This window comes from Haemorhous mexicanus, chromosome 2 (assembly GCF_027477595.1).
Source record: "Haemorhous mexicanus isolate bHaeMex1 chromosome 2, bHaeMex1.pri, whole genome shotgun sequence".
In the NCBI taxonomy this organism is placed as follows: domain Eukaryota; kingdom Metazoa; phylum Chordata; class Aves; order Passeriformes; family Fringillidae; genus Haemorhous; species Haemorhous mexicanus.
The window spans coordinates 53,567,758-53,579,125 of record NC_082342.1 but is presented as its reverse complement, the minus strand read 5'-3'; the positions used below and the strand labels follow the sequence as shown (position 1 = coordinate 53,579,125).

General features: G+C 40.8%; 1 protein-coding gene across 1 annotated transcript; it reads right to left on the bottom strand.

Moving 5' to 3' along the window:
- Nucleotides 1-2,714: 2,714 nt before the first annotated feature.
- Nucleotides 2,715-10,915, bottom strand: RFC3 (replication factor C subunit 3). Its single transcript, XM_059838857.1, has 9 exons — nt 10,760-10,915; nt 9,402-9,539; nt 8,819-8,886; nt 7,075-7,172; nt 6,624-6,805; nt 6,248-6,384; nt 6,022-6,120; nt 4,948-5,017; nt 2,715-3,712 (listed from the first exon to the last, which is right to left on the bottom strand). Exons 1-9 carry the CDS (start codon nt 10,844-10,846, stop codon nt 3,521-3,523), a joined length of 1,071 nt encoding a protein of 356 aa, XP_059694840.1. The 5' UTR covers nt 10,847-10,915; the 3' UTR covers nt 2,715-3,520.
- Between the last annotated feature and the right edge of the window lie 453 nt (nt 10,916-11,368).

Sequence of the window (11,368 nt, the reverse complement as noted above, 5' to 3'; positions counted from 1 at the left end):
ACAATTTACTAATGCCAGGATTGCTGAAACAGAGCATTCAATTTCTTCCAGAAGTTCAACAAGTGTACACAACTGTAGAAGACAGACAACTTGTTATAGGAATGTTTAACTCTTACTGGGGTCAACTTGCAAACAAGCAAAGCATCCACAGCATTAAAAAGGAAAAAAAAGGAAGAAAAAAAAGGCAAAAACCTGGAGTAGGAACTAGGGGTCCTGGTTAATTTGGACAGAAAATAATTTCAATTTTGATGACAGAGAAAATTCTGAGTCAATTTCTCAAGTATTGAATTTAATGACAAATTATTTTAATCTTAGCCATTTTGTGAAATGTAACTAATTTCTGACATGCACCTTTAATGATATACTATTTCTTAGGGTACATTCAACAATAGAGGTCAAATTCTTTAGATAACATTCCTCACAAGAGTTAGCACTTGGGCTTGAGAGATGGGGAATAAAGTATGAATGTACCATTTACCCTTTGCACAGCTGATCTCTGCAGAGCAGAGAAAGTTTCAACAGAAGTAGTTGCTGCCTTTAGTTTCTTGATCCTTTTTTTTAAACCGGTTTCACCTCTGGCTTTCTGTGCTATCATGAAGCTGACTCCTCTGCAACCCCTCAGACACCTTCAGTGCTTAAGTCCTATGTGGGAGGGAACAGCTTGGAGTTTTCAATTCCAGCTAGCAGGAGGTGTAGCTGGATAAAAGCGAGGGTAATCCTCTCAGCATGCAATTCAGCAGCAATTCTAAGCAGGTCTTAAAAGATTAAATCAGCTGAAGAAATGGATCATCTGAGAGGTTGGTCCTGTTCTAGTCAGTGTTCAGGAGTCTATCTGCACTGCCTCTTCTACTTGATGTGCAAGGCAGGTGCGCTGTGCCCAGTGTAGGTCCAGCACAGCACTGTTGCTGGGCCATGTGTGTGCAGGCTCAGCTGGACTCAATCTCAGAGGTCTTTTCCAACCTAAATGATTCTGTGATTCTGTTCCAGTCTGGAGAGGCAGCGGTGCCCACCCAGAAGAGGCTCACTTGCCAGACTAACATTCTGAATTTTTGGTAAAAGGATTTGCACAGGAGCCCCATGAAGGGAAAAAAAAGGCAAAAACCTCAGTTTTATTTCTGACAGCCACCTGCATGAGCTCAAGGGTCCCTGCTCCCTGCAGCAGAGCCCAGCACCTCAGTTCTACATCACACTGCTTCTAAGCAAGAGCTGCAACTACCCCTAAGGGACAGGAAGCAGCATCTAAGGCAGTGAGACTCTAAAATGTTCCCAGAAAGCACAACACTTACTTATCTCTCAAGGTGGAAGTCACTCCTAAGGATCATCAAGTCCAACTCTGTGCTACTCACAAGACAAACTAAAACTAAACCATATGACAGAGCAACATCCAGACATTCCTTGAACTCTGACAGGCTTGGTGGCACGACCACTTCCCCTGAAGCCTATTATGGTTATTATGTCAAAATTTCCTGAAAAATTACTAGCAAGGAAAGACGTGCAGAGACCTGTAAGATACTTGTGCCCATGTGTGTTTAAATTTGTGTTCTAGACTGTGGAAGAGTCAGGATCAGCAGGGGGAAATGCTGGCTCTCAGGATGAGTGATTGCCATGTTCTCACAGAAATTCTGTCATTATACCATTTTTCCATCCTTGGCTACTCTTGCTTCATCCCAGGTAATAAATAAAAATGAAACTTGAACAAGAAGCAACATGTACAGAAATTCATACTTGTGTTTCTGACTCCTAGACAAAGCTGCTGAGGCCTTTTGAAAGAGAAAGTTGCTCCTCAGCCCCAACAAACCTCCAACACAGCTCCTGCCTCTCCACTCTCCACAGCAACACTGTCCCTATGCATTTCACAACCCCCTACATACATTCCTCTTCTCCCAGATTAGCTTTTGGGGTTGGTTTTTTTGGGAGGGGGAAGTGTTTTGTCATCCTTTGAACTCACACTTTTACTTTATCACACACTATACGTTAGTAGTAAGGAAATCATAAGAACTTTTTAGCTTTTAAAAATCAGTAGATAAGACATGGCTAAAGACAGAGCAGGGCAGTTTTTATGTGCAGTAATTATGCCCCCTCCATTACAAAGTTGTGCCCTACCTTGTAATGAATTTAAGTATTCCTTTTCACTATCGCTGACTTAATGTTTCTGCAGGATCTTTTGACAGTGAAGACATTCACAATATGACAAGTTACCAGTGCTGTGGATTTGGGTGACAAGCATATGGAAGGAAAAAAACTCTCATCAACTATTTCTTCAGGAGCCCCACTGAGCAGGAAACAGGGCAGCACCATCTTACTGAGAATGAATCTGAATGCAAGCTGTGCATTAACACCCCACATGGAACCCTTAAGTCCTTGAGAACAGCAGCAGTATTTAATTAACTTAAGCTTTAAATACTGTCTAGTAATAGCCTAAATTAGCATTGAGAAGAAATAAAGAGCATGAATTCAGTAATTTTTATAGTACCATGGTACACAGGCATAACATGCAAAAGACTTGCATCACAGGTGTTGTTGGTTTTCTATTATTATCATTATTATTGTTTTGGGAGGCTGTTTTTTCACTTTTTCTTGTTGCTTGTATTTATTTGGATTTTTTTAAACTTCAGTGGCTCCCTTCAGTTTTACAGCATGTGTGGGATATCCCACCCTTCTGAAAGATGTCTACATCAAAGCAGATGAATGCACCTAGGCTGTCACAGACAGTGTGAAAAAAACAAGAATTTTTATTCATATTTGCTACAATTTATTTTGCCATTTTAAAAATTTCACATATCAGTTTACGAGGTAAAAGATACTTGTTGAAAGCTGAAACTTTTCCTTTTATTAAAAAATAGTCAAAGTAATAACCTTTACCTGAACAGCATTATGTATGTTGAGGCCAACCCAGGAGTGTCAGACAGCAAGTGAACTTGCTTTATGAAGGTATAATCCTTCTAAACATGTGATTTACAAGCAACACCAAAGTATTGCTCCTCCACAATTTCAATGCAACTGCTCACAAAGAAAAAAGAAAGAAAACATTTGGTGTGAACACACAACAGAAAACACTCAGGCTGAAAAAAAAGAGAGACAAACACTAAGATGTATAGATGAGAAGGCAGAACATACATGTTCAAGGTGGAACTTGGCAGAACACAGAAAAAACATCTTTTTCCTTCAGCCTTGCCCATCTGTGATTAACAAACAAAAACCAAGCACACAGCACCTGTGTTCTCTCTTCTTAATGTCAGGTTACAAATACTGCAAAGCAGCTCTGATCTTGCACATCTTGCAAGGCAATGTGCTGTCTTTCTGAAAGGCCAATGTATTTTGTACAGCTCTAAAGATGGATTTGTGGCTGTCAAAAAATCCATCTGGTTTCTAAAGCTGCACAAACATTGTTTTATTAAATAGCAAAACAAAAATATTTGACTTAGAACTAGATCCACATGTAATCAAGCACTGACAACTAGATATTTGCAACACCACTGGCATCTTGACACAACATTCTGCGTGCAACTTTGGGCATCAGTTAGAACATTACATCATCCAGCCCATCCTCCATGAACTTCTTGTAAATTGCCATAAACTTTGCAACAAATGCTTCCAGATGATAAATGGCTTTGCTGCCCAGTTGCAAGCGGTGTTCATAGAAGGCTGCCATCTGTGCGACTTCTCCTTTCAGTTGTCCATCACAATTATTTAGAAGTTCTGTCAAGAGACCCTAAAATGGGACAAAACAAGGCAGTATTTGAAAAATTATGTATTATTTGTTAAGAGGATAATCTTAGTTCTCTGAAAATAGCCAAGCATTAACCAATAGTTCACTCATTAATCCAACAGAAAATATATTAATTTACTGGGATAATTTATGCCTTAATAAAAGAAAATTAATTAACCTCATCTCCAAACATTATAACCTCTACTGCATGTAGGAACATGGCCTGAGGAGAATTCCTACCAAGACAGCAAGTGTATTAAAACCACTTAGTTATATCTTGACAGCATCAAGCACAAAGAGAAACAACATTAATAAAAACCAAGAAAAAGGTTATTTAGAATTTAGGTGTCTCTGTCTGTATTTATGAACATATTTATGTGCAGACACACAAGACAACTTGACTTCAATACTTGAGTCATTACAAAACCCCAAAATGCATTATTTTAGAGACAGCAATAAAATCATTGCAAATCCATCTCAATTAAAACAGCCAGGATTAAGTGAGAAGTATCCCTAGAGCATTTCAAGTTTATGAAGAGGGAGTGAGTAGAGAACATGCACCTTTTTCCTCTCAATCACAGCAAGGTAGCATCTACTAACCTACTGTAAGAAAGGAAAGGTAAAGAAACATCTAAGTACCAAAACCATCAGAAAGCAGAAATTTGTTAATGTGAAAAGAAATTATGTCTGATGGCAAAGCAAATATTACTAGGTTAAGTTGCAAACATTATTTTTGATCTTTGTTCTACTCTAGCTGTCTTCAGTATCCTTTCACCCTCCTTAGAATAAAAACATGTACATCCCACTTGCTTTTTCCTCCCAAAGTGACATCCGTCTTTGAATAGTCCTGCTGGACACCTCTCCACAAAGATATAGCAAATAATGAACTTATAACAACAAAACTTATAAAAGAAAACCAATCATATAAAGATTAGCCCACAGAATTATACAATCATTAAGGCTGTGAAAGACCACCAAGATCCTCAACTATGCTTTAATATAGTAACTGGCCTGAGAAGTGAAGGGGACTAAGAATGTCCTCCTTTATTTTTACTCAGCTATGAGGCTGTCTTCCTTTGACCACTGAACAAGTTTTACTCTGTTTGGAAAGGACACGGCTTTTCATCAGTATCTGGATAATTTATGATGTTTTGGTGTATTTTTTTGCAAAAAGCTTTAGTTGAGACCATCACGATATTAAAATTTATAGCACATTAAGAGCTAGATAGCTGAATTACCTTCATTATAATCTCAGGAGGGATGCAGTGTGTCAGGAGTTCATAAAGCCGTCCACGGACTTCTAAAAGCCTGTTGGAAAGACACCACAAAATATGAGAAGTATGATCCCAAAGCATACTAATGTCTTTCACAACTAGTGAAATACACTGCAGGAAAAGAGGCAATCCTAGTAACGTCTCTTTTCTGCGTTTGGTTTTGGGTGTTATTTTAAAACCAAAAGCATTGCATGAGTCAATTTCAATTCAAAGGCTGCATATCACCTTTTACTCAAAAGATAAATGACACATACTCTAGTTACAATGGTCTCAGTTAATCTAGAAGCTACAAGGCTATCATAATTTGTCTCAGGATTGTTTCCCTTTAATTTTTCTTAATATCTAATGTTATTCATGCTTAAGACTAGTGACTAATTTACTACAGCCAGAGAGTTCCTTTATGCTGTTTTTCTGTCTTCATTGTTTATAAGGCTAAGACAATTAGCTGGCAGAGCTGACACAATTAGCCAAAGCTCAGCTTTTGAAAACAGAAGGGCAGATGCTACAAGCATTTAAATTAAGTGACATGTCATGCAAAGAATACGTGGAACAGGCTAAAAGGATCAGGTTTTGGGAATGACAGTGAGATGGACACAGAAGTCATCTCCTAATGTGCTCAAAAAAGGCAACAAATTCTCCCTTTCAGTTCTTTTTAAAAGGTGCTTTATGCTAAAGATGGTCGAAGAGAAACTTTATGTAAAACAAACAAACAAACCAGAATGACCATACAACACCTACGACTCCCACACCAAAAAAAATCACCCAAGCAGGAAACAAAACATGCAACTGAGCCTATGGTCATTTTAGATTAAGTTTTGACAAGGAAAAACAACAGTTCTTCAGTTCCTGATACTCATTCAGCCTTCTCCAGCAATTTTAAAGCTCAGCTCTTCTGGCTGCAAAGTACCAGCTCCAGTAGAAATACAGAAAATTACACGTAACTGGAGACATCACATTTTTGAATACAACTTTTTTTTTTTAAGTTCCACAGTACAGGGAAAACACCATTTATAGCTCTTAACAAGTGCATTAACCTACCTTTGTGGTGTCTGTTGACCAACAATAGCATTTGCAGTTTCTCTCAAATAAATTTCCCAGTCCATCTCAGGAATGTCTTGATCAGCAGTAAAAGGATACCTAAAAAATAGTATATTTTTAGAGATTACAATCTAAGCAAATTGTTGCCTATTTTAACAGAGCCTTCAAAGTAAGGTCATTTATGTGTCTGACAGTAGAACTTACATTAATTTTTGCAGTGACTTACTGTTGTACTCTGCAGGACTCACACATCAGTAGTGCTTTCCGAAGGTTCCTGCCAGATTTCTCTGCAATCCTTTGAGCCAGTTCCTGAGGAAGAGTCAGGCCTTCTTTCTTACACACACTGGACAAGACATGGCAGATCTAGACAGAAAACAGATAGCAGGAAGTACAACACTTAGCAAACTGTTCACCATCAACATATCTTCTGTTAGAAAGATTTCTGGACCAGAGATGAACCAGTCTTTCATAAGCCATGCTGGGAAAATCATCCAACACAAAGGAAAACTAGGTCATTATGTGAAAATAAAATATAAGTAGACAGCAAGAACTTGTTTGTAAGAATTTTATAGTAACTTATTTTTGCCTCTGTTTCAACATACATCTTCAATGCTGGGAGCAGGCACTCGTACAGCCAGGCATCTGCTTTGAATGGGTCCTATAATTTTTGACATTGAGTTGCAGCACAGGATCAACCTGCAGGTTGCCATGTACTTCTCCATTGTTCTTCGCAAGGCATGCTGAGCCTCTTTAGTAAGTTTGTCAACTTCTGTTAACAGCACCACTGAAAAAAGGATTAAACATAGTGGGGTTCTGTGTTAATATCAAATCTTTCTAAGAAAAAAGTACTTTTGACATACAAGCCATAACACCAAAATAAGTGATAACACACAGAAAAACACAGCATGGTTCCACAGGCAGGAAAATTAAGATTACTTGCGTGCCTTTTTGACTGTACAATCTTCACGCAATGTACAGGTACAAACAAAACAGTGAACTGAAATCTCCCCATGTTTAAAAAGCATTTTGACTGGTTTTAACTGTTTTACTCACCTTTAAAATCTCGTTGAGTACTTGTCTCAAGCTGCTGGGACTGTGCCACTGTCTTCAAGAGCTCCTGAATTACCACACGGTCATTGTTTCCCGCATCACTGTACCAGGAATTTGAATAAATGTTTTAAAACAACTTCATATTGCATATAAAATACATACTCCAAAAGTCAACTAAATGAGCAAGAATGCCAAAAGAATTCAGAAGCTGCTAAGTTAGAATTAAACTAATACCCATATACTTTGTTGAAAGTTACCTCCTCTACAATAAAACAATCCAAAGTTTATGCAGGTGCAACTGGCTTAGTAGCACTTTATTCAAATGTACTAAATTAATTGTTAACTATTTTATTAACTCATTAAAATAGGACTTATTTTCTTCAGATGAAAAACCTAAACTTTTTTTACTTAGTTTGAACAAGGACACACAGTGTGAACCTTTTTACTCATTTTGGGAATAACAATTAAGCCTAACCCTGTAGTAGGATGCCTGACTCAAAGGACTGATGTAAATGCAGGGTTTTATTCCGCAGAGTCCTTCCCAGAAATTCCCTTCCTCTCCCTGTTAACCATTCACCCATTCCATGTTACTCAAGATGCACATGACTTCACCATTGTTATAATTCAGTCAAACTTCACAGGCCATTGCACAGCACAGAGGTTTACTGTCTGGTCAGACATAAACATGACAATTGCTCAGTTCACCAAAAGCCTACAAATCAGGATATTAATCCTTAATCAAAACTCAGCACTTCTGTATTTAAATTGAAATATAATTATTTTATGTTTCAAGCTCTAAGTACTCTATACAGAGAAACAGGAAAAATGCTAGTAGTATCAGGTTATCACAGCTGGATTGAATGGTCACACATTTGATATCACCAAAATGACATATTCAAAACAGTGATTACCAATAAGCCTCAGCTTTTATTGATATTAGCTGATAATTATTTGTGTCTGTATTAGAACACCAGCAGATACTCACTAATCAATAAACAGATTAGCTGAAGAATGAGGAGACCTGGCAGTGCAGAATAACTTCTATATGGCAAGGCAGCATGAGCTATGGTTTAGCAGTAACCAACACCACTCAGTACACAATGACATTCACTCACTGTCATTTAAAGGAATATTATGTGGTTTCAGGTAAATACAAATATTTGCTTTGGGTCTCTGAACTATCACCAGCAATTTCATAACAGCCAAAGAAGATGCAGATAGCTCCCACTAGAGCTTCTGTTGTTTAAATCAATATCAGACCTCACTCAAGACAGGATCCACAGTATGTTGTGGTGGTCTTTCTTTGTGGTGCTCTAAACACTTTATTTGGAGAGTTACAGGGTAAGCATTTCTTTCTTTAAAATTCCTTAATTTTTGTATTTGTGAGAAAACTAATGATATGGAGGTGTTGGTTCCAGTAGAAGTTCTCCATTTCAACTGAAATGGTGAAATCTATCAATCCAGAATTGTCTCTTTTGCCCATTCCTCAACATCAGCATGCTTATGTAGCCAGTTAAACAGATCATTTCTGCCTTAAGTATACAGCAATCCAAATTTTTGTTTATTCAGAGTTGTTCAATAAAAAATCCTCTCACTGCTCTCATTTGCAGACCAAACCCATAGACCATTACCTAACCCGCTCAGGAAAAAAATCAGGCAATCAGTCCCTCATACACCCAGGCTGAAGGCACTCACAACACAGCCAGTGGCTTACCTCTGAAGTGAGGCATTTTTACTGCACACTTACCTTGGGTTAACTTCGAGGTGATAATTACTTGCAATGGTGCTAATTTCAATCTTCTTCTTAGAAGGTGCCTACGTAGAAAATAAGCACATTAAATTTCAGAAAGTGTTCTAAAAATCTCTTAGAGTTTACACCTGGCTAAATCACAAGAAAACCAAGAGTCTCAGAGATCAAAGAACTCTTGAGACACAGACTTATCTCCTACAATCCCAGCCCCACTTGCAAAGAAAAAAAGGAATACTGACACATCATCCAGCCAGTAAAATAGCAACAGCAGAGGTCCAAAATGAACTGTAAACAATAAATTAAAAAACCCACTCTGAACAAAAAAACCTACACCACAAGAACAGCCAACCAGGCACAGAAAACAAGAGAGAACCACACATCCTGAAAACCTGAAGAACATCTGGAAAATAATTTGTTCATATAACCTAACTGGTATGACTAATTACATAAAAAGGTTGAAGATACTGAGTGCAAGATAAAAATTAATTTTTAAAACTCAAAAAACTACAAAGGTCTGACAACAGAAATATGTCAGTATTTCCACATTACTTCATAGGAGATGGAATTTTTTTTTTTTTACCGTTATACTCTGATGCTCAATCCTCAGTTTCTCCACTCCTGCACCATATAATTCCTTTAACAAACACATTATTCTTGTCTTTTTTCCAGCTCCTGATGGTCCATACACCAACAGATGAGGAAAGTCACCACACTGAACCTGAACAAAAGAGAAACAAGATCAGTTAGCTACCACAGTATTTTCCTTATAAGATCATTTACTCTTCTATTTTCACCCAAGTTTACATTAAATGACTTTTCCAGCTCCATCACAACATAGCACCTAGAATTAAAACTGCTGAAATCCTTTCCTGCAGCAACATTTACTATATATTTTTCTGACAGCCATGTGCCACTCATTTAACTTCAAACACCCCACTGCTCAAAAAACACCCCAAGCAAACCAACAACCAAACAAACCCCAAAACCCCCACTCCAACATTTATATGCTTCCCACAGTTAACAGAGTGACAGCTGTGAGAAACACACAGAAAAAAGGGTTGAAACAAAGTTTAAAGCAGATGCTTATATATGTAGTTATGATATACATACATATATATATACATATACAGAGATAGATACATAGATAGATATAGGTACAGACATACATCCATACACATACACACGTTTAGGATTTTATTACCTGGAAAGCTAAAATGCATGACCTGGAGCACATCTGATCATACCCCACAGAAAGCACTTGGATGAGTTAGGTATCACTCATCCCTGAGGAAGTGCATGTGCCAGTCGGCACATCTGGCAGGGGAAGCAGTCCTGACTTTCATTCCCACCTGCTCGCCTCAAAAGTTTCTGCTAACATAAGGCAAACAAGCCAAGCCCTGTTCTCGGGGACACTGAAACCAGCAGGAAGAACATGTGCACACCACTCCCGAAAGAGCCGAGTCTCTGATTCCCGCGCAGCCTTTCCCTCGGCACCAAGGCCGCGCTCCCAAGCAGGGCGCGATGCCGGGACGCTTCCCGCGGCACGGGCGCTGCTTGGAAAGGCAGGGCCTGCACGGAGGGAAAGCTGCCGACCCCGGTCCCACAGAGCAGCGCTACGGGCCCGCAAGGAATCCCAATTATAGCATGGGTCAGGCTGGAAAGGACCACGGTGGCCCAATCTCCCAGAGCACCGGATACAGGATTGCATCCAGAGGGTTCTCGACTATCTCCAGTGACGGAGACTTCACAACCACTCAGAGCAATCTGTTCCAGTGCTCGCACAGTAAAGTTTTCCCCCCTCATTCAGCCGCAATGCCGACTCCGGGGGGATTCTCGCTGCGGGGAGGAGAGGACCCAGAGGACCTGGAGGGCGGCGGGGCCCCGGGCAGAGTCCGGCAGGGAGGGCGCCGGGCAGAGCCGAGCCCGTGCCTCACTGACCAGGTTGCGGAGCCGCGCCGCCTGCTCGCGGTGGAAGTCGAGGCGGCCGAGGGCGCCGGGCCGGTGCTTGTCCGCCCACAGGCTCATGGCGCTCCCGAAGCGCGCGGGCCGGCAGCGGGAAGCGCGCGCCCTACGGCGGCCGCCAAGGGACAAACCCCGTCGGCGGCCCCGCCCCCGCGGCTCCCTCAGAGGAGCGCGGCGGGCGCGCCCCAGCCGGCCCAGGCGGGGATCTCAGCGCCGCCCCCACCCGCCCGGGTCGCGCCGGAGCCACGAGGTTTTCTCTTCCGGAAGGACAGAGACACCCCGTGAGCCTTGGCAGCGGCAGGCGCTGTGCTTCCGGATGGCTTTGACAAAAGAGCCCCTCACCAAGCGCCGCGCAGATTAACTCTGCCCGCCCGCCCAAACCAGCGCGCTGCCTCCCCGTCGGGGGAGCGAGCCCTCCGAGCCCTGTCTGAAATCATTCCTCTCGCGGCTCATTTCAAGGAATCACAGGATCAGTTAGGTTGGAAAATACCTCTGGGAGCCAACACCACCAACTCAACCAGACAGCACCGAGTGCCACATCCAGTCTTCCCTTAAACACCTCCAGGGACAGTGACTCCGCCACCT